The sequence below is a fragment of the Nannospalax galili genome, unplaced genomic scaffold (assembly GCF_000622305.1).
Source record: "Nannospalax galili isolate Female #2095 unplaced genomic scaffold, S.galili_v1.0 scaffold218, whole genome shotgun sequence".
NCBI lineage: Eukaryota > Metazoa > Chordata > Mammalia > Rodentia > Spalacidae > Nannospalax > Nannospalax galili.
The window spans coordinates 1,819,193-1,843,573 of record NW_008343207.1 but is presented as its reverse complement, the minus strand read 5'-3'; the positions used below and the strand labels follow the sequence as shown (position 1 = coordinate 1,843,573).

Here is a 24,381-nt window from a genome sequence, read left to right as displayed (position 1 = left end):
CGGGCCTCCCGCGCCCGCGCGCCGCTCATTGGCCCGTGCCTTCCTTTTTCTTAAACAGCCAGCAGGATGGAAGAAGTACTTTTTTTTTCCTCTCTCTGCCTGTGGGGGCAGGGATGGAAAATTACCTGGAGAAAATGGTGGCGACTGAGCTTTTTTTTTTTTTTTTTAAGTGCTCGTAGATCATTCCAGATGCCCAGGTCTGGCTCTGCCCTAGAATTAGAATAACCCACTCTTGACATTGATTTCGAATAAATTTCATGTCTGTCTGGATTAAGTGGGCTTTTTTTTTTTTAACCCTTTGGGAACCTAAGACTCCTTTGAGACTGACAAAAGCTGGATAGAGAGCAGACGCCCCCTCCCCCAGAAAATTCACCCTCGCTCTCATCCACAGCATTTAGCATATGAACTCTTTGGAAGATTTCAAGGCAGCGCCTACTGTGTGCCAGGCACAGTTCTAGATACTGAAGATGCAAGAATGAACTTGGCAAAGTTTCCACCTCCCTCCCCCGCGAGTTTACGCTCCATTTTCTGGGCCCCTCTTTCCCCCTACCCCTACCCCACCCCCGCCCATTCTGAGATCTGACTGTAACGTCATCGCTAAACGTATTTGGGATCTGATGAATAACCTTCCGAAGGTACTATATTTTGGAGTTCTGCCTGAATAGTAATGCTTGTCAAATTAAAACGCCCACTCCTTTCTGTTGTTTTTAGTCGCCATGGTTTGCAGGTTTTTTTGTTTTTTTAATTAGTCACATTTAGACATCTTGTGAATCTGGTGACAAAGCCCTCCACCTCTCCGCCCGAGAAAGAAGGAACCCCACCGGGGCCTTCCCTCCCCTTTGGAGCTGAAGGGGGAGGGTTGGGGCCAGCCCTTCCCCAACTCCACCAGCACCTCTGCCATCAGCCTTGGGCTTGCTCTGGCAAACGCTACTTGGTAACATTTTATCTTAAAAAGCAATGAACGAAACCCTTCTACAATGGCGGATGAAAACATAAGACACTACACATACGTAATTTTAAATTTTTTAGTGGTCCAAATTTTTGAAAGCAAAATGTGGCATGAAATTAATTCTAATATATTTAACAAAATGAATAGAGAACTGACCGGTTTCAATAAATAATGAATAGAAATTCCTCAGTAAGATGTTTGACATTCTTATGTTAAATCTTTATCTCCAATATTAGAGTGCATTTTTCACTCAGGCAGATCTTAACCTAGACACATTCAAGCACTTGGTAGGCACAATAGCTAGCTAATGTCACCAGCATGGGACAGTGTGGGCTAGCCTGGAACCCCTGGCAAACCTTCCAACTCAGCCTCCCCAAGTGCTGGGATTATAGGCATTAGCCTCCACACCCAGCTTGCCTTTTATTTCTAGTTGAAATATAGTTCACACAATCTAATTCTAGAACATGCCTATCTAGTCGCTCTCCACTCCCCTTAGCCTACTTAAACAACCAGTGCTTTGGTCTCTATGTATTTGCTTATTAGGAGCATTACATGTAAAGAGAATCATACATCCCATGACCTGTTGTATCTGGCTGTTACCCCTAACCTTTTTTCAACCTGCATATGCACATGTAGAGGTACCTCAGTGCCTTTTTATGGCTGAATACTATTCCACTGCATAGACAGCACATTTGTTTATTCATAAACCCGTTGATGGCTATTTGAAGACATTTCCATTTTGATTATTCAGAACAGTGCTGCCAAAAAGGACATGGTAGCATAAACCTGTAATCCCAGTACCTGGGAGGTAGAAGCAGAAGGCTCAAGAGTTCAAAGCCATGTCCCCTCCACTACATAGCAAGTTTGAGGCCATCTTCTGAAAATATATCAGAAATGCATTGGTGGGTCATATAGTAACTTTGTGTTTCACTTGTATAGAGACTTATTTTCTTTTTCTTTTACATTTACTTTTTTTTTTTTTTTTTTTTTTTTTTTTGTCTTTTTGAGACAGGGTCTCCCTGTAGCCCCAGCTGCCCTGGAACTCACTATATAGACCAGGCTGGCCTTGAACTCACAGAGATCCACCTGCCTCTGCCTCCCGAGTGCTGGGATTAAAGGCATGTGCCACCACTCCTGGTCTACATTTACTTTTTATGGGTATTGTGTTTTGTCTGAATATGATTAAGTATCTTGTGTGCAATGCCTGCAGGGCCAAAAGAGGGTTGTTAGATCCCCTGGAACTGGAGTCAGAGGCAGTTGTGAGCTGCCTCATGGGTGCTAGGAACCAAATTAGGTCCCCTGAAAGCAGTAATTGCTCTTAACTACAGGGCCATTTCTCCAGTCCTCTGTTTCATTTCCTTTTCTTTTTTTAATTATTTATTTATTATTTATTTCATCTTTTTGAGTCAGGGTCTCCCTGTAGCCCCAGCTGGCCTGGAACTTGCTTTGTAGATCAGGCTGGCCTTGAACTGACAAGAGATCTGTGATCCACCTATCTCTGCCTCCCAAGTGCTGGGATTAAAGGTATGCATGGACACCCATGCCTGGCCCCATATTGCTCTTGTACATGGGGCTGAGGATGGAACCCAGGGCTTTCTGCATGTTAAACACTCTACCAAGTGAGCTACATCCGTAGACCCCTAAATCTTCCTGTGTGTGTGCGTGTGTGCATGGGTAGGCAGATACACATGCCTGTGCATACACCTGCAGAGAACAAAGTAGGAAATGAGATGACCTGCTTTAGCACTCTCCCCTTACTTTCTTCACCGAGAGTCACTCACTGAACAGCCTTTTCTGATAGCCTGGCTGGTCATTGGATCCTGAGATCTCTGTCTCTGTCTTCAGGTACAAGAACAGGTGACCCTGCCTAACTTTTATGTTAGTGCTGGGGATCCAAACTCAGGTCCTTGTGTTTGTACAAGCACTCTGATCCCGCAGAGCTATCTCCGCCATTCCTCAGGTTTAATGAAGTTCAGCCTGTTTTCTTTGGTCGCTTGTTCTTTTGGCATATCTAGTCCAAGCCTTTGTCTTATGTTTTCTTCTAAGCCGTATAAGCCTATACTCTTATATCTATGCTATCTATCTGTGTTTAACTTATATTTTGAGACAGGGTCTCACTATGCAGCCCTAGCTGGTTTGGAACTCAATATGTAGACCAGGCTAGACTCAGTCAAAGAGATCTGACTGCCTCTGCCTCCAGAATGCTGGGATTAATAAAGGCATACACCACTACACCTGGTGAATTATTTTTAAAGATTTTTATTTTAAAAATACATTTTTATGTATGTGTCTATGTCAAGATTTGTGCCATGTGGGTGCAGGTGCCCATGGAATCCAGCAGAAGGCATTAAATGTCCAGCTGGAGTTCCAGGTGGTTGTGAGCAGCCTTGTATAGATGCTGGGAACAAAACTGGAGCCTCTATGAGAAGTGAGTGCTCTTAACCACAGAGCCATCTTGCCAGCCCCAGCCTTGAACTGATCCTTCTGGCTCTACCTCCCAGTGCTGAGATTACAGACATGCTACTACAACATTTATGCTGTATTAGGACAACACTCTAGCAGCTGAGCTACATCCCCACCCCAGCCCAAGTTTGTTCTTTTATAAGATTTTCTTTGTTGCTATTCAGGGTTCTCTGCAGTTGTCTGCATGAGGTTTAGGATCCACTTGTGCATTTCTACAAAACAATCAGAATTTTTTTTCCTCCCTATAGCCAGACAAATGAGTGCAAAACAGGATAGGCAATCATGCTATCAATGAGCTACACTTCCAGATTTATCTTTTAGTTTAGTTTTTTGAGACAAGAGCTCAATGTATTGGCCAGGGTGACCTCAAATTCCAGAGCTTGCCAGGCTTGGTGGCACACGCCTTTAATCCCAGCACTCCCTTTAATCCCAGCACTCAGGAGGCAGAGGCCGGCAGATCTCTATAAGGCCAGCCTGGTCTACATGGTGAGTTCCAGAACAGCTGGGCTCAGGGAGACCTTGTCTCAAAAGACCAAAAAAAAAAAAAAAAAAAAAAAAATTCCTGAGCTCAAGTTGTCTTCCCACCTCAGTCTCCTCTTGAGTAGTAGGACTGCAGGCACACAGTACTATGCCAACCTAATATTTCCTTTTTGGTGCTTTTTAAAAAATATTTTATTTATAGCCAGGCGTGGTAGTGCCTGCCTTTAGTACCAGCACTTAGAAGCCAGAGGCAGGCAGATCTCTGAATTCAAGGCCAGCCCAGCCTACATAGCAAGTTCCAAGCCAGCTGGGGCTACGGGAAGAACCTGTCTCAAAAAAGACCAAAATAGCCGGGCTTGGTGGCACATGCCCTTAATCCCAGCACTTGGGAGGCAGACAGGAAGATCTTTGTGAGTTCGAGGCCAGCCTGGTCTACATAGTGAGTTCCAGGACAGCTGGGACTATAAGGAGGCCCTGTCTCAAAAAAAGCCAAAAAATAAATTTTAAAAGACCAAAATATTTTTTTTATTATTTTTATTTTATATGGATGAGTGCATGTATATAAGTGCACCTGTGTCATGCAATACCCACAGAGGTCAGAAGAGGGCATTGGATTCCTCTGGAACTGTAGTTACAGACCATGGTTGTTAGCTGCCATGAGGGTGCTGGGACTCAAACCCATTTCTTCTGCAAGAGTAACCAGAGCTCTTAACTGCTAAACCATCACAACAGCCCCCCTTTTTGATGCTTTGTAGGCAGAACTGTCTTAAAGATTTACATGTGCGTGTGTGTGTGTGTGTGTGTGTGTGTGTGTGCGCCTGTGTATCTGGTGGGGTGGAGAAAGAGAGCGGGCTCAGAACTCCTGAAGCTGGAGTTATAGGGGGTTGTGAGCCACACAAGGGGATCCAAACTTTGGTCTTCTGCAAGAACAGGAACTGCTCTTAATCATTAAGCCATCTTTACAGCTCCCTGAAATTCATTTGGGGATTTCTAAAAAAAATTCATTATCATCACGGGCCTGACAAGTGAGGGCATGCGTTACACAGCAAATGTGTGGAGGTCCGAGGACCACTTTGCAGGGTCAGTTATCACTTTCCACTTTTATGAGTAGCAGAGATCAAACTCAGATCATCATGTTTGTGCAGCAAGTGCCTTTACCTGTTGAGTCTTTTCACCACCCCTGAAATGTTATTTCTTCTAAAAACATTTTTATTATTTTTTAAAATATATATTTTTAAATGTTTTGAGTGTATTGCCTACATGTATGTGAGTGAATGCACCTGTGTAGTGCAATGCCTTAAAGGTCAGAAGAGGGCTTCAGATTCCTCTGGAACCGGAGTTAAGGACGGTTTGTAGCCACCATGTGGGTGCTGGGAACCAAACCAGGGTCCTCAGAAAGAACAGTCAGTGCTCTTAACTGTTGAGCCATCTCTCCAGCCCCCACTTTTATTATTTTTATTTTTATTTTTTGGTCTTTTTGAGACAGGGTCTCCCTGTAGCCCCACCTGCCCTGGAACTATGTAGATCACCAGGCTGGCCTTGAACTCCCAGAGATCTGTCTCGACCTCCCAAGTACTGGGATTAAAGGTGTATGCCACCATGCTCAGCTCATTTTTATTTATATGTCCCTATCTGTCTGTATGAAAACCAGATGATGCATGCATTGTCCACAGAGAACAGAAAAGAGATGGTGTTTGAGCAATTGGAACTGGAGTTACCAGGCAGTTGTGAGCCATCTCTCCAGCTCTCCAGCCCTGTAAGACCTTTTTTTTTTTTTTTGAGACAAGGTCTTCCTGTAGCCCCAGCTGGTCTGAAACTCCCTATGTAGACCAGGCTAGCCTCAACCTCACAGAGATCTGCCTGCCTCTCTGCCTCCCATACACCAGCAGGGCGGCCCTTATTTTTAATTGTATGTCTATATGTCTGCTGGGGGTCCGAGGATTGTTCACATGAATGCAGATACCCAGAGGCCAGAAGAGGATACTGGATCCCTTGAAACTAGAGTTACAGGTGGTTGTGAGTGTTGGGATTTGAACTTGGGTCCTCTCCAAGAGCAGCCAGGGCTCTTAACTGAGCCATCTCTCCACCTTCCTTTATCTAAGGTGAATTTTGCTCTGCCACGTGTTTCTGCCATAACATGCTTCTGCCTGCCTCAGACTCAAAGCAGCCAACCATGGACAGAAACTTCCAAACTGTGAACTGATTGCTTCACGCACATGTTATAGTAATGGCAAGCTAATACATCAACATAACAGCTCACTGCAACTTACAAGTTAGGGTAGAAATCTGTTTTCATCTTTTTGTGACTGTTAATTCTGCTGGGGACAGAGCCCAGAGCCTTGTACATGCCTTACCACTAAACTTTTTTCCTAACTTATTTTAAAAATCTGAGTAGGGGCTGGTAAGATGGCCCAGTGGGTAGAGTTAACTTGATGACCTAAGTTCAATCCCCAGGACCCACATGCTAGAAGGAGAGGAATGACTCCACAAAGTTCTCTGATCTCCATGTGTGCCATGACCTGTATGAGTATGTGCGCAAACACACACAGAATAAATGTTTTAGGATTTGTTTTGTTTCTAAGACAGAGTCTCGCTATGTAACTCTGGCTGGCCCAGAACTCTAGAGATCTACAAGTCTCTACTTCCTGAACACTAGGATTAAAGACAATGTACCACCACAAACAGTTCTTCCTTTGTGTTGCTTTTAGTTTTTACTGTTTATCTTTATTTTGTGTATGAATGCCTGCATGTATTTAAGTACAGAGGTGTCAGATTCCTTGGAACTGGAGTTAGGGAGTGAGCCTCTATGTGGGTGCTGGGAACTGAACCATGGTCCTCTGCAAGAACAGCCAGTGCTTTTAACCATGGAGCCATCTCTCTGGACCCTTGTGTTTTTAAAACTTGGATCTAGCAAGTTGTTTTAATTGTTTTATTATTTTAGTTTTTGCAGGCAGATTCTCACATTGTAGCAACTTGGAACTCCCTGCGTAGGCCAGATCAGCCTTGAATTGCAGTGATTTTCCCACCTTAGCCTCCCAGGTGCTGAGATCAGATTGCAGGCCTGAGCCAGCAGGTCTAGCTCCTGGCAAGCTTTCTACACAAGTGGTATGGAAGCCACAGTGTCTTGTAACTAAGCAGCTATACCACTGTAGCCCCAAAAGTATCCAGACACCAAAAATAGGCTGAGCTCCAGCACAGCTTCCTTAATGATGTGGAAAGGTGGAAACTCTAACTTCATAAAGGTTTTAAGTTGAAAATACTCTATCTAGTCATCCATGATGGTGCACGTCTTTAACTCCATGCAGGGAGATCTCTAGGAATTTGAGGCCAACATTCAGTAACTTTTGACTGGAGTCACACTATAGGATTTCCTGACTTCCTGCAACTACTAATTTGTCCTAGTTTGGGTTTTTCCAGTGATTTAGGGCTCACACATCAACCTTTGTGAAAATAAATCTTACCAGGAAGCAAAGACATCAATTGGAGCGTTTTTGTGACACATCAAAATCTACCTGTCTAAAGCTTCCGTAGTGAATTACACTTGCTGCTCTTCCAGTTCCCAGTTCAGTTCCCAGCACTCATGTCCTGTGGCTCACAACTGCCTGTAAATCCAGTTCTGACCCTCTTCTGGATGGTGGGCACCTGCACTCACACATGCACAACCAATACACACATATACACACAATTTAAAATTTAATAACTCTAGGGCTATAGAGATAGCTTAGTGGCTGCTCTTGCAGAGGACTGGGGTTTGGTTCCCAGCGCCAACATGGCAGCTAACAACCATCCATAATTCCAGTTCCAGGGGATTTGATATCCTCTTCTGGACTCTGAATGTATTGCATGATACAGGTGCACTTATATACATGCAAACACACATATAAAATAAAAATATTTTTTAAATTTTTAAAAAGAGCTGAGTATGGTAGCAAACACCTTTAATCCCAGAATTTGGGAGGCAGAGGCAGGTGGATCTCTGTGGTGTCGATGCCAGCCTGGTCTACATATACAGAGAGACTGTCAAAGATAAATTAAAAAATTTTAAAAACGGGGGTTAGAGAGATGGCCCAGCAGTTCAGAGTATTTTGCTTCACTTGCAGAGGATGCAAGTTTGGTTCCTAACACCCAGATGGCAGCTAACCACTGTCTGTAATTTCAATTCCAGTAGTTCTGGCTCCCTAGTCTGGCCTCTGAAGTCATTGCACATATGGGTGCACTTATACACAGGCAGGCAAAACATTCATACACATATTTTTTTTTTTAAATCAAAACAGGCCAGGCATGGTGGTGCACACCTTTAATCCCAGCACTTGGGAGGCAGAGGCAGGCGGATCTTTGTGAGTTTGAGGCCAGCCTGGTCTACATAGTGAGTTCCAGGACAGCTGGGGCTACAAGGAGACCCTGTCTCAAAAAGACAGAAAAAAACAACAAAAAAAACAAAAATAAATCCTTAAAGTTTCCCCAAAAAGCTACTGCAGAAACCAATTTGGTGTGGACAGGAACAGGGGCCAGCATCAGAGGCTGGAGGAGACGCCATTTCCCCCATATGCTCTCACTTGCTTGTCCTCAGTCATGTTGTAGTGGTTCTTATTCAAGAAAATGTTTGGGGGATAGCTTAGTGGGAAAAGCAAGTTGGAAAAAGTGTTTATTGTGCAGGACTGAGGACCAGCCTGTAGATCCCCAGAGTCCATACAAATGCTAGATAGGTGTCAGAGCACACCTATAATCCTGGTACATGGGCAATGGAGAGAGAGGATCTGCCGGCAACCTGGGTTCAGCAAGAGACCTGCTCAATACCTAAGTAATCAACTTCCAGCTTCCACATACACACATGCCACACACCTTCAAACCTGCACAGAAACACACATATAAAGTTACATTTAGTGTTCCAGACTGACGCCCACTTAGCCATCTTACCCTGGTGTGATGTTAATGACACTCTAACTCAGAGCAATGGATTTGGAGCCCACAGCTGGCACCTGCCTCTCCTAACCCGGTGATGCACTTGCCATCCAGAGTGGGCAGCTTTCAGATGAAGCCAACTCAGAGAAAGGGACTCTAAAAATAAGAATTTTGCACATTTCTTTTAGCTTCTCTCTCCATAAAGGCCTCCACAGATGGCTTCTTTACATCACACTCTCAAATGACTAGCTGATAAATATTCATACTTATGGAAATTGTTTGGTACATATTCCGAATCATCAGCTGGGTAGCATTTGTATTTTATTTTCTATCTCTCTGGGGTTGGTGCCCTTTGTTCAGGAAGCTTGTCCTTTGAAATGCACAGGCACAGGGCTTGTGTTCTTGCTTCTTCATGGTTAATCTGTCTAGGGCAATGGTTCACACTCCACAGTGATCTTGTCCCTCATGGGACATCTGGAAATATTTATAGCTATTTTAAGTTGTCACAACTGGGGGGTGTGAGCATTAACTACTGGAATATGGTGGGTGCAGGTCAGGAATGGTACTTACATCCTAGAGGACCAGGGAGGGAGAACCCCATCACCATCACCCAGCCCGGGGCAACCAGGGTGAGTCTCAAAAGCACACTTGTGGACACAGAAAATGCTGAAGGGAAGAAGGCCAAAGCAATCAGGAACTGGAACAGAAAACTTTTCACCACCTAATCTCTAGTCTATGTGTTTGTTTTAGACAGGACTTCATTACATAGTACAAGATTACTGTTGCCCCGGTCGAAGCCTTAACTGGAGATGGCCCACCTTCAGTCTCCTAAGCTGGCTGGGGTCACGTGTCTGCACTAGATGCTTATTTTTTTTCCCCAAAAGCAGAAAATGGAGGACAATTTTATTAAAGTTTAAAAGAAAAACCCAAAGCAGTGCAATGGCAAGGAAGGGAGCTTTAAGTAGAGTGAAGCCCCAAGTGTTAGGGGAAGTGTGATTAGAAAACACAAGCTACAGGCCTCTGAGTAATTCAGAAAATCAGACTGACAGACCTGCATGGATGACATCTGTAAGTTGTACTGGGGTGGGAATTCTGGGAAGGAAAAGCATATTACTTCATCAAAGGGATAATTAGTTCTCCTGCCTCTCAAGTATTGCTTAAGTTGGACTCAATAGCTACCTTTTTTCCTTTTTCTATTTAAAAAAATACTTTAACGCACCTGTGTTGTGCAATGCCCGAGGAGGTCAGAAGAGGGTGTTGGATTCCCTAGAACTGGAGTTAAGGACAGTTGTTAGCTTCCATGTGGGTGCTAGGAACTGAACCCAGGTCTTCTGCAAGAGCATCCAGTGCTCTTAACTGCTCAGCCATCTCTCCAGTCCCTCTTTTTTCATGTTCTTTTTTTGAGACAGAGCCTGGAATTAGCTAGGTAAGACTATGTTGACCTCAAATGCAGAGATCCACCTGAGGCCTGGGATAAAAGATGTGCACCACTATGCCGAACAAGCTACTTTTTTTTTTTTTTCGGTCTTTTTGAGACAGGGTCTCCCTGTAGCCCCAGCTGGCCTGGAACTATGTAGACCAGGCTGGCCTCGAACACACAGAGATCCACCTGCCTCTGCCTCCCAAGTGCTGCAATTTAAGGCATATGCTACCACGCCCAGCAATTTTTGTTGTTGTTGAGTGCTGTGCCTGCATGTGTGTAAGTGCACCTGCGTCTTCTTGCAGTGGCTCTGCAAGAGCCAGTGCTCTTAATTGCTGAACGGTCTTTCCAGCCCCTTAATTTTTTGTGTTGTATGAGGGTTTTGCCTACATGTACCTAAGCATACCATGTGAGTGCAACCTCCATGGAGGCCAGCAGAGGGCATCAGATACCCTAGAACTGGAGTTACAGATGGTTATGAGCCATCAAGTAGGTGTGAGAACCAAACCTGAGTCCTCTGCAAGAGCAAGTGCTCTTAACTGCTGAGCCATTTCTCCAGTCCTTTGACCCCCCTTTTTCCTTTGTTCAGAAAGCAAGGTTTTATTTAGGCTATAGTCTGGTCTGGAGGAGTCAAGCCTCAAAGTCTGGGCCTCAAAGGGTAATGGGTACCAGAAACTTTAGTTTGACTAATAGCAAAAAGTTGCTTGATTTTGCAAAATACATAAGGACCCTTACAAGTCCCTGTCTGAGGACCACTCCCACCCCGCTTTTTAAAAATCTTTTTGTGTTTGAGACAGGGTCTCCCTGTAGCCCTGCTCGTCTGGAACTATGTAAACCAGGCTGACCTTAAACTCAGAGATCTGCCTGCCTCTGCCTCCCAAATGCTGGGATTAAAGGTGGGCACCACCAAGTCTTTAATTCCAGCATTCGCCCATCTTGATACCCCCCCCCTTTATTTTTTGGTCTTTTGGAGACAGGGTCTCCCTGTAGCTCCAGCTGTCCTGGTACTATGTAGACCAGGTTGGCCTTGAACTCACAGAGAGCCACCTGCCTCTGCCTCCCAAGTGCTGGGATTAAAGGAATGCGCCACCATGCCCAGCAATTTTTTAAGTATTTTTGAGACAGGGTCTCCCTGTAGCCCCAGCTAGCCTGGAACTATGTAGACCAGGCTAGCCTCAAACTCAGAGATCCACCAGCCTCTGCCTCCCGAATGCTGGGACTAAAGTGCACCACCATGCCCAGCCTGACGCCCTGATTTATTTTTTATTTAATGTGTATGTGTTTTGCCTGCAGGTATGTAACTGCACCACTTACACCCAGTGCCCAAGGGCAGAAAATGGCATCAGATCCACTGGAACTGGATATACAGTTAACTGCTATGTGGGTGTTAGGAACTGAACTCAAGTCCTCTGCAAGAGCAGTCAGTGCTCTTAACCACTGAACCATCTCTCTTGTCCCGACACCCTCTTCAAACCTCTGCAGGCAGGCACTGCACAAACCACGTGCACTTACATACATGCAGTCAGTATATTCATACACATTAAAAATAGTAAAAAAAAATACTGTGTATGGATATGTGTGGATGTGTGCATGCCATGTCACATGTGTGGAGGAACAGCTATGTGGAGGTTTTCTTTTTATCATCTTTATGTAGGTTCAAGGAACTCAACTTCAGTTGTCAGGGATGCTTGGCAAGGACTTACCTGGTGAGACATCTCACTAGCCCTACCGGCTACATTAAAAAAAAAAAAAAAAAAAAAATTAAGGGTTGGAGAGATGGCTCAGCTGTTAAGAACACTTTGCTGCTCCTGCAGAAAACCTAGGTTTGTTTCCCAGTACCCACATGACAGCTGACAACAGGGAGACAGACCCTGTATCAAAAAGTAAGTTTATGTTTTATCCAGTATATGTGTGTCAGGACACAGGCACAACACAGAAATGGAGATTATTAAGGGACTTTTTCAGAGTAGGTTTTTTCCCTTCCACCATTTGTGACCTGGGGAGTAAACTCAGGGTCTTAGCGGCAACTTCCTTTACCCTTCAAGTTTTTTTTTTTTGAGATAGGTCTCATTATGTACCCCTAACTGGCTAGGAATCCACTATGTAGACCAGGCTGGCATTTAACGCATAGAAATCCACCTGCCTTCCAAGTGCTGTGGTTAAAAGTGTGTGCCACTGGGGCTGGAGAGAGGGCTTGGCGGTTAAGAGCACTGGCGGCTGCTCTAACAGAGGACCCTGGTTTGATTCCCAGAACCCACATATTGGCTAAAAACCAACTGTAACTCCAGTTCGAGGGAACCTGATGCCCTCTTCTGATCTCTGCAGGCATTGCAAGACAGGGGTGCACTTATATACATGCAGGCAATACGCTCATACACATGAAAATTTAAGCCAGGCATGGTGGCCCATACCTTTACTGCCAGCACTTGGGTGGCAGAGGCAGGTGGATCTGAGTTCAAGGTCAGCCTGGACTACATAGGGAGTTTCAGACCAGCTGGGGCCACACGGAAACCCTGCCTCAAAAATAGATTTTTTAGAAAAGTGTGTCACCATGCTAGTTTTTTGCTGGCTTTTTGCTTTGATTGAGACAAGGTCTCACTATGTAGACCAGGCTGGTCTTGATCTCATAGAGATTTGCCTGCTTCTGCCTCCCAAGTGCTGGGATTAAGTGTGTGCACCACCAGGCTTGGGCCAGTTGAGGCACCTTGAAAGAACCAACTCCTCACAAGTCCTCTGACCTGATGATGCACAAGCACACACAAAAGAAATGTTTTTCTTGGGGAGGGAGGGATCTTTTTGAGACAGGGTCTCCCTGTAGGCCCAGCTGGCCTAAAACTCACTATGAAGACTAGGCTGGCCTTGAACTCAGTAGAGAGATCCACCTGCCTCTGCCTCTCAAGTGCTGGGATTAAAGCCATGTGCCACCATGTCTGAAAAAATAAATGTATTTGTTTTGTTTTAAGACAGGGTTTCCCTGTAACGCCAGCTGGCCTGGAACTCAGAGATCTGCCTACCTCTGCCTCCCAGTCAGTGCTGGGATTAAAGGCGTGTGCCACCACACCTGGCTTAGATGTAATTAAAAAAAATATATATATATATATTATTTTTATTTTCTGTGTAATAGTGTATTGCCTATATGTAGGTAAACACTGTGTTGTGCAATGCCTGCGGAGAAGAGGCCATCAGATCCCCTGGAACTGGAGTTACAGACAGTTGTGAGCTGCCATATGGGTGCTGGGATTCGAACCCGGGTCTTCTGCAAGAACACCGTGTTCTTAACCGCTGAGCCATCTCTCCAGCCCCAAATGTAATTGTTTAAAGCCTAAATTTCCTTTCAGTCTTCAAACACAACTGACAACATTCTACTTTAAAACATCCCTTTACCTTGTTCTTTAGCTCGGCCTTTGTGGTTTAAAAAAAAAAAAAATCCAGGGCCTGTACGAGCAAGTTATCCATCACCAGGCTATACCTGACAAACCCAAGAGAACTCATCTTATTTTACTTAGGAAAAAAACCGTATTTTATGTGTATGAGTGTATTGCTTGCATGTGTGTGTTGTGTATACTCATGTTATACAATGACTGGGGATATCAGAAAAGGGTAAAGGATCCCCTAAACTGGAGTTACAGCTGCCATGTGGATTCTGGGTCCTCTGCAAGAGCAGTCAGTGCTCTTAAGTGCTAAGCCACTAGAACTTATTTTAATCACAATGCTGTTCAACATACAAAGTTCCACTCTTGATAGGGGAAAACACATCCAAAATTGAGGTCACTGACAACACAGTGGGCAACAGGTGCTCCAAACACCAAAACCACACAGGAGTATTTTTTTTTAATTTATTTAAGAATTTTACAAAAACAGAACAAAACAAAATCCAAATAAAATAAAAACAAAAACCACAACAAAAAAACTAAATACAGAATTTGTTACGCTTCATGGCTGATTGTTTCTACTTGAAAGCATAAACCTTGCTAAATGTAGCCAACATACTGTTATTGCATGAGACCAATTTTGAAGACAGTTACATATAAAAATGGAGGGAAACTTGGTTCTGGGTATTTGATAGAGGGTTTCTGGGAAAGGCTGAAGGCAGCAGTGTGGCTTCATGAAGACGAGTACCCTTCTTTCAGATGGCCATTCCTGTGCAGAGCAGCAATATAAAAAGGGAGGCTGAAGAAAAGAACAGAAACAGCCCAAGAGTTCAGTCTGGCTTTGTTTCCAAAGGTCTTTGGACTCGATCAGATGTCTCCAGACGCACCATTATCAGATTAGTAAGGAGGAAGATCTACACCCACATATAAAATACCCTTTGTGTAAGGAGGTAGAAACTGGCACAAGTTTTATTGCAAAGACAGAGCACACCTCTCCCCACCTCTCATGGCTTGACTTGATGGTTATTGAAATAACAAGTGGTTATTGAAAAAAGAAGCAGTATCAGTAGTTTGCAAATTCAGTAAAAAAACCATTAATGGTGACTTTTTTCTGATAGCGCTGAAGACTGTACTGTGCTATGTAGAAAAAAACGCTCCCTCGGCTCCAAAGAGTGGGAGCAAGAGGGGAGGCAAAGCTTCTTTATCCTCTTCAGTGCACTGCACAGCAAGCAAGGCTTTCAGTATCCTGTGCACAGGCTCATTCTCCCCCAGACCTGCTCTCAGCCCTGAGGAGTCTTGAAAGGTAAGATCCAAAATGCAGCTTCCACCTCCTACTCATTCCGCATCAAGTGGCTGTATCTTGAGTTACTTGTTTGCCATAAAATTTTGTGCTAACTGTGCTCTGCCACATCCCTACACAGATGGGCTGCTGAATCAAGCCATAGGTCACCATGCCTTGGGCACCATGAAGAAATCTCGATGAGGGGGGCATTCCTACCGGAGCAATCTGCCAACAGGATCCCATTCACAAGTTCCAAAGACTCAGCCAAATGCAGATAATTTTCAAAGAGTCAATACCTACCAGGCTGAATAATGAATGAAACTTGTATAGGACAAAGGGCCCAAGAAATGTTCACAGCAATCTTTCCTGAAAAATTACAGGACATTTTCATGAGGGTTCAAGGTCTGTAAACAAAACCCCATGTCTGCTCCCTGGGTAAGGGTCACCAGTAATCCACAAGTCACAACTGGGCCTTTATACCTAATCTAGCCAGGACCAAGTCCCAGCACAGGGTGAACAGCTGTTCAGGGAACCCAATACTCCCAACAGATAACTGCCCTCTGGATCCCTCAGCACAGAGCCAGCTTGTGCCTGAGGCTGTGGCAGCCTTCTTTCTTGAAGAACTCTTCCTAAGGTCATCAGTTATTTACCAGGCTTGTCCCCTGACTGCTATAAACAGTTTTGACAAATTACAGTGAAATTACCTTGTTTGTTGAAAAATAAATTCTTAATCCTTATTTGTGGGGTCAAAGAAACCCAGCTTCTTAAACACTGGTAATTTGTGGGGGCAGCGGCAGGCCATGAACCACTGTCTATCTGCAAGGTATTCCACATGTAGAAAGCCAGGCCGGAGGACTTGGGGCAGGCCTCAACTACAAGTAGGAGCAAGTCAGGTTCCTCAGCGGCTACATGTGATTACAAATGCACTAAAGAAGTTAGAGGAGCTTGAGGAAAGTCTTGGGAAGCATGTTTTTTAAAATATAGTAACATCAGGCTCACTACCACTTCCAAACAACCTTGATGAGCATGACCAGTCACACAGCAACAGTATCAGAAACCATGAGAACACAGCACCAACCCAGTGCACTGTACAGGCCAAAACGCAAAGCACAATCCATGTGCTGACTATGGGAACACAGAACAGATAGGCCTCCCACAGCAAAGATGCAAAACTCAATTCTAAAATACAGGAACTAAATCAACTAACAAGTTTTTCCATAGTTTGCTTTTCAAGAAAAAGTACTAAGATGTCCCAAGTGGGAAGTTCAGAAAAGAATAAATAGGAGGGTAAGGAGGAAGAACAGAACAACAAGTGGTTCTGATTTACAAGAAATATTTACACTGGGAGTTTAGAGGAACTCGTTTCTCTGTACACGTGCTATGTACATATGTATAAGTACAGCATACATTTAGGAGGGTGGGCTCCAGAGTTGACCAAAACTCTCAGGAAAAGCTGTCATAACTCCAGTTGTGGCTATCTGCATGCTTCTCTCACACTGCAGTCATGCTAGACAACCAGCCTTGAATGAGTAATTTTCTTGCAAGTGGTTTTTGTTCAGCTGAAGCCATGACATAGAACATTAGCATTAGAGTGCCCATGCATGCGTGTCCTTGGGTATGTGTACATATGCAGTGCACAGGTGTGCTCACCAGAGAGACCAAAGACACAGGAAGGGAGGTCTACAAACACCATCATACCAGTTTCTTTTGCAATTCTGACACCTCAATAACCCAACATTCACCATGTGGATCCCAGCCCAACATCACTTCTATACCACCATTCCTAGAAAGTGCCAGATCCCACTTTAACCAGAGTTAAGGACCCGAGGAAAAGAATCCCCACAATAGCCTCATGCTGAAGTGATGGTAGGGGCAGGACAAAAAGGCTATAAATGATGTTCTGATTCCCTTTCTGCTCTGATTTCTCAGGAGTTGTTCTAGTAAGCGCTAAATAGGAATACATACATATATGTACATACACAACACACACGCTACTACAGTGCTTTGGATGCAAGGTCTTGTTAATCTATACGTATATGTAACAAGATACTCAAGAGTTTATCTGCAATATAGTAGAAAAAAAAGAAAATTGCTTAACCAATCTAGCTTTTTGATCAAATTGTATTTAAAGAAATACTTCCATACTTATCTGAATCTGCACCACTGACAGCTGTCTGACTGGACTGCAGAGGCCCTGTGGTACAGAGGATGCTGAAGGAGGGGACACAACTTCCCCAGCTAGCACACAAGCAGCACTGGGTATGGGGAGTGGTTTGCAACACAATCAGCACTGTAAACTAAAAAACACTGACCTAATTTACAATCAGATCTGCTCACAGCCATATTGCTAACGTGGGAGAAAAGGCATCAGAGAGGCCAAAGGGACTCACTGTGGGTGGGTTCAGCAAGGCCTCTAGATGCAAATGTGATATCCAGATGCTGCAGGTGATGGACCTACTTCACAGATTGGTGGCTGTGCAAGACTCAAGATTTTGACAGAAGAGGCCCTTGGATGCTGAAGCTTTCCTGGTGGCGGGCACAGTGCAGACAGCAGGTATCCCCCTTCAGAGGGCTCACACACCACAGTGGGTGAGGGCATGCAATGTGCCTCAGCTCCTGTGTACCTGCACTGCGTGCTTTTCTCGAGTCTGCTAGCAGATGCCCATTATTCATAGGTCATTTCCTTTAAAACAAAAGAAAATGATGTTCTATGAAGAACATACTTTTCTGAAGCACACGCATAGACCTCTCACCAAGATGGATGCTCTAAGATAAGTCATGGCACCACTGCATGCAAAGAAACCCTCCTGCTTGTTGATGCTGCTTTGAAAGCACCAGAAGAATCAGGATGTGCTCAATCACCCCCCCTCCCCACAGAACAGGGATGTGTGGCAACAGCTGAGGACAGAGCATTCATTTGGTCTCACAGGAGGAAGAAAGTTGGTTATGAAGTGCGTTCTCAGTTGGCATTCACCTAACATGCCAAAGGAAGCTGAATCAGTTTAAAAACAAAAGCTCCACAAGACTCTGTGAAGGTGGACACAATTCTCTTCACGGTCAGTTGGACCTAGGGGTAAGGGGTGTTGCTTGATACTCATGCAATCACTGCCTGAGATACATGGACTGAGGACAGAAGTTGCATCCATTGGGCAAAATGTGCCCAAGAACAGAAATCATACTCAATTTGTTCTTTTAGGCACTAAGAATAAATAAATTCAAAGAAATCTTATGGTAAACTTAACCAAAGAAACACTAGAGGATGACAGCCCCAAGCACTCCATCAGGATTCTGACACATACCTTACCCAATTCTTTGAGAAGTTAAAAAAGTTACAGAGAACAATTCAACCTGAAAAATATTCAAAAGTACGATTATTTTACCCCTTAAGACCACGGCGGATTTTAGAAAGGGCTCAGGCCAGACTCTAAGGCTATTTGGAATGCTAAGGTCACACTGAGTCCAGAGTCTGTTGGACTATGCCTGGAATCCCCAGCGAGGGCCTAAACAAGAGTCCACTTCGTTAGTATAATAACTTTTTTATTCAACATCTACAAGATTTTGGTATCTTGCAGCTTTTAACCAGATTTATACAATCTCAATTTTTTAATAGTGCAACCTGTGCAAGCAAAAAAAGGGAGAGAAAAATGGGGGGGGGTCTGGGAGAAGAAACAAAAAGACCAATTGTCCCCTCACTTGTTGCTATAAACATCTATTATAGGCGGAAAAAAACTTACCCATGTTATAGATAAGTGTCTATTCACATTTGTACATTACCATTTTTAACAGCTTGAGATAAACTCTACAATGTCTTATAACACATTAAACAATATTCAAGTTACTGGGTAACAACAATAACAACAACAACAAAAAACATATAGCAGAAGCCTCAAGTGTTTTCTCATTGTCTAGTTTACAACTCAAGTACAGTTTCTGGTTTGAGTGACAAAGAAAATTTCAGATAAAGAAGTTAAAAAAAAGATTGTGTGCAAGATGGAAGCCAATTGTATTTCTTAGTTGTACTTCTTTCTAAAACTATCTTTTTTTTTTTTTTTTTTTAATAGTTTTTCTTTTTTTTCTTTTTGAGACAGGGTCTCCCTGTAGTTCCAGCTGTCCTGGAACTCACTATGTAGACCAGGCTGGCCTTGAACTCACAAAGATCTGCCTGCCTCTGCCTCCCAAGTGCCGGGATTAAAGGCGTGCGCTGCCACGCCCGACTCTAAAACTATCTTTAAGTTAAGGAAAATGTAACTTTACAAAAAGGCTTAAAGCCACATTTGCAGCACAAATTAGGAATACTATTAACACATTAAAATGAGCAATGAACTTTTGAAGAGTTTTATCACAAAAAAAGTTATGTTCTTACTATTTTGACAAACCTGGGGCAGATAGGAAGGGGAAAGAATAAAGGCTAGAAGCAATACCCCGGTATAAACACTATAAAATGCTGTACATCTACAAATGTTTCTCTCTGATACTTCTGTGTTAATCTTTTTTACGCATGCTTTCAAAGACATGCACTGTCAGAACAAAAGCCACAAAAGAACCTGAATGCAGGATACACAACCTTCATTTCATGCTGTAGTAAACCTATTTAAGTTGGAAAGGAAACCAATATATATATATTCAGTATTTCTAGACTTGAAACACATGCATCCGGGGAACTCCAACAGTAATGACATGGATGTACTGCGTTAACCCTGAGAGCACTGTAGAACATAAAAGTAAAGCCAGTTTGGGAAGTTCCAAGCATTTTCAACCAATTGTAGTTTTGTAGTATTTAACATACTCACAAACTGACACATATGCGCGCACACACATCCACTCTGCTCACCCAAAGTAAAAGCGTGTGGGAAGCCCCAGGGGAGCAAAGGAAAGACACACGTATCCATCGACACTGCTCATCTTCAGCTTGTCACCTTGTCCAGGTTTGGCCTTATTCCCCCAACATTAACTAGAGAGAGCACAACTGGAAAAATATATTTCTTTGGAAACTGTCCCTGATTTTTATGCAAGTGATATGCTCTCACAGCATTTCAGATAACCGCGTGGAAACCTCTCTGTTCTTTATGCATTGCTCAAGTTGGTGATGCTCTGTGGGTGATGCTGCTGCCACAGCTGTTTTTGTTGGACTGCAAGCTGCTGAGATTGGTCTGAAGTTGATAGGAGGTTCACAAGAGGAGACACACAATTTGCTGGAATGATCAAACCTGTAATTAGCAAAAAGAAATCTCTAAGTTGCCTCTAGCAGAAACCACTGTATTTTACACCTTCACAAATATTTGTCACCCAACACCTGACCCAAGCTGATCCATGACTGGGCTACTCACAGATGCCTGGGCACACTTACCTGTCCATATAACACTGTCTTCCTCCTGGAAGAACTCGATGCCCAGCACATCACTTTTTTACCTACCATTATTCGGTTTAATAACTCATGCAGACACCATCACCACCACCTCTCTGTCATTTACTAATGTGCAAAATGACTGTTAAGATGGATGATGTAAACCTCCACTGGCAGGTAAGGAAGAGGTGGGCACAAAATATACTAGCAAACTGGAAATCACAGGCCCCACAAACTGAAAAATAAGGTAATTTCAGAAGCCACATTGGAATCTGAACTCAACATGTAAGCCCCACCACAACTTAAACCAGCAACTGGAAATTTATATGAAACCTTTTGATTTTTGTATTTGCAACTAATTCAAGTGAAAACCTGCTGAAACCAAAACTATTTGGGGGGGGGGGTCACCAGAAAACTGGCACACAGACTTACTAATCTAAGCCACTGAAGAGAGGAAGGTGGCCAGCAAATAAAATGCAGTAACTAGTGTACGTGTGGGACCTCTGTAGTTGACAAACAGTGGTAGCAGCTAGCCTAGTCTGTGTCCTCTATGCCCAATGGCCTCAGTCTGGCTGAATGGAGTGCCTTGGGCAAGAGGAATTGACAAGAATACCAGAGACAATCACAGGGCAACTACTGTCAGGTCACAGCGTCCACCGAGGTGCCACTGCAACTGGCTATGTACAGGCCTGTGATCCCAGTACTTGGAAGGAGAGGTAGGAGGATGGGTTGAAGGTCTCCTTGGCTACACAGTGAGTTTGAAGCTAAAAAACAGGCTTAACTGCTCTCAATCTTGTAGAACACAGAACATGTTCTATACTCAATACTGAACGGATGTGATGCATCTGGAATAAATGTTAAGATGTTAGAAGAAAATCAAGAAAAAGACAAAATCTAATTTATTCCCAACAACAAAAACAATGAAGCTCACCTACAATCCGTTGTCCATCTTCTGTTCTTAGCCGCACTATCTGCATTTTCACATTTGTGCCACTGACAGAGGCGAGAACACCCTCCACTTTTGTCCAGACACTCAGTACTGAGCCACACAGCACATAATATGTGCGACAGCGGAGACCTATTTCACAAACCAATCCTAAACTTGCTTTTTTGCAATTGCCGCGCCTAGGAAAACACAGGAGGGAAAGAATATGTGCATCTACACACACATACAGAACAGACACATAAAAGCTCTGCAAGGTCTAGCAGGATTTTAAGTGGAAAACTGTATCATGTTATTTGGTTCATCTTTACTTTTTTTTTTAACTTTAAAAAAAAAATTTGTTTTTATTTTATGTGTATGCATGAATTGCCTGCATATAGGTAGTGCACCCATGTTGTGCAATGCCCACCGCGGAGGCCAGAAGAGGCTGTCAGATCCCCTGGGACTAGATTTACAGACAGTTGTTAGCTGCCATGTGAGTGCTGAGATTTGAACTTGGGTCTTCTGCGAGAACAACCAGTGCTCTTAAGCACTGAGCCATCTCTCCAGCCCCCTTTACTGACTTTTATTTAGAAAACCCTATGGGCTTACTAGAGGATCATCCTTCCAAATTTACAGTATCATGACTTCAAATTACAGACATGCCTGGTTTGCTATCTATGTACACATTTTCAAAAACTTTTAATAACTGTTTTCTTACTAAAATCACCTGCCTGTTGTTTCTATATTATTTTCCTGAGACAGTCTTAACTATGTGGCCCTGGCCGGTCTGTAACTGGCTATGTAGACCAGGCTGGCCTCAAACTCAGAAATTTGCCTGCTTCTGCCTCTCAAGTGCTGGGTTTAAAGGCATGTGTCACCACACCTGTTTTTTTGTTTCCACATTATTAAACTTCTAGCACCCTGGTCTAAATTGGATTAACAGGAAAGGCCTCAGAAACTTAACACCAAGAACACAGTGAATTAGTAAATTAAGAACTAAGAAAGATGTTATAATATGGTCAAATTGTTTTTTAAATTCACTGATAGAAATGTCTTTACAGATCCATGCTCAGATGCCAAGGAGCTCAGAAAGTAACCTACTGTGTCTAGTAATAATCAGATAGAGAGATTAGAAAAGCATGTGCAAACAACTTAATGTCAATTGCATTAAAAATGAATTTTTCTGTATGAAACTGTGTATTTTAATAATGAAATGGAGATCTTTTTTAAAGGTTAAAACCTCATTTAATGTTATGTCTTATAGAGTTTATACTGAGTACAATATTGTATAACTGTGATAATTCAATTATAAACCTAAAACTTTAAAGCTAATTTTGAAAGAGATGCATCTTAGCTCTGGAAATTGTTATTGAATATGTCAGTACTGTTGTAATGAAATGCTTCTTCTAAGTATGTGGTTATTAAATAAATAATAATAAAAAAATGTCTTTACAGTCACCAACAAAAAAACAAATTTAAAATAATAGAAGGTATGTAGGGGAATTAGGGATAGTGGCTCACGTCTTTAATTCTAGCACTTGGGAGGCAGAGGCAGGTCTGTGTCTGTGAATTTGAGCCCAGCCAGGGGTACACAGTGAGACCCTGCCTCAAAAAAAAAAAAAAAAAAAGGCAAGCAAGCAATCAATCAAACAAAAATAAAGAAGTACAGGGGGACCAGGAAAGATGACATTACCAATAAAGGGGCTTGCTGCCTAGAGATCTGACTTGAATCTCCAGAACCCCCATAAAAGGTAGAAGTAGAGAACATACTGGACGGACAGGGGTGTTCACTGACACACATTCCCCACAGCTCCCCACAACATATCCTGTGATACAGACACAGCCCAATTTCTTCATTATTATTGTTATTATTATTATTATTATTTTTTGGTCTTTTTTTTTTGAGACAGGGTCTCCCAGTAGCCCCAGCTGGCCTGGAACTCACTATGTAGACCAGGCTGGCCTTGAACTCACAGAGATCTGCCTGCCTCTGCCTCCCAAGTGCTGGGATTAAGGGCGTGTGCCACCACTCCTGGCTCTTCATTATTTTTTATGTGTCTCAGTGTTATGCCTCCATGTGTGAAAGTGCACCCGTGTTGTTCAGTGCCTGAGGACAGAACAGGGCATTGGATCCCTTGGAACTGGAATTAAGGATGGTTGTTAGCCGCTATGTTGGTGCTGGGACTCAAACCCAGGCCTTCTGCAAGAAAAGTCAGTACTCTTAACTGCCAAGCCACCTCTCCAGACCACACACCCCAATTTTTAAAAATTAAATTTTATGTGTATGAGAATTTTGCCTTCATGTAAATAAGTGAACCAGGTGCTTGTAAACCTATGTAGGCCAAAACAGACTTGAATTCCTTGGAACTGGAGTTAAGGACAGTTGTAAACTGCCATGTTGAGTGTTGGGAACTCAACCTGGCTCCTCAGTAAGAGCAGTCTTAACTGATGACTCTTAACCAATGACTCATCACTCCAGCTCCACACCCCCATTGTTTTTTCAAAGTACATGGATGGGTGGGCTGAAAAGGCTTACTGGATTAAAACATCTGCCAACCAACCTGTCAACCTGGGACCCATATGGAGGCGAAGAAGTGACTCCTGAAAACTGTCCTCGGATTTCCACAAATGGACCATATTGTATGTATGTACACATGTATATACACACACACACACACGTAATTAAATGTAATTTTTTTTTAAAGGAACATGTATAAATACTTTTCTTGCTGTTATACAAAACAAAATACTTTAAAAGACCGCAACTTTCTATGGTTTTTTTCTCTCCCCGTGTTGGGGACTTGACTCCAAGGCACTGTGCATGCTAACCAACCATTTAAACCACTGATTGTAGGGGACTTCTAGAAGTTAACCTTTAAAATAATCTTTGATTCCCAGCAAAACACACACATACACACACACACTCACAAATGAACAGCTTTTCCTAAGTTTTATTTTCTCTTCATATAAATTTACTCTTTAAAAAAGTAGTACTGCTGCTGGGCGTAGTGGTGCATACCTGTAGTCCCAGCGCTTGGGAGGCAGAGGCAGGCGGATCTTTTTGAGTTCGAGGCCAGCCTGGTCTACATAGTGAGTTCCAGGACAGCAGGGGCTACAGGGAGATCTTGTCTCAAAAAGACAAAAAAGAAAAAAAAAAGTAGTGCTGCTTAGATAAAAGTGAGCATGATACAAAACCCAATCAACAGAACCTCTGCAAGAGCAGCAAGTGCTCATAATCTCTGAGT

General features: G+C 43.2%; 1 protein-coding gene across 2 annotated transcripts in view; it reads right to left on the bottom strand.

The window, feature by feature from the left end:
- Window positions 1-18,387: 18,387 nt before the first annotated feature.
- The window catches only part of Sbno1 (strawberry notch homolog 1), a 74,947-nt gene continuing 68,953 nt past the window's right edge, over window positions 18,388-24,381 (bottom strand). For both annotated transcript variants that reach the window (XM_008839294.3, XM_008839295.3), the window contains exons 31-32: window positions 21,143-21,336; window positions 18,388-20,074 (exon numbers count right to left, since the gene is read on the bottom strand). In XM_008839294.3, the coding sequence (XP_008837516.1) occupies window positions 19,932-20,074; window positions 21,143-21,336 (337 nt within the window). In that variant the 3' untranslated portion in view covers window positions 18,388-19,931. The remainder of the gene's footprint in view (window positions 20,075-21,142; window positions 21,337-24,381) is intronic.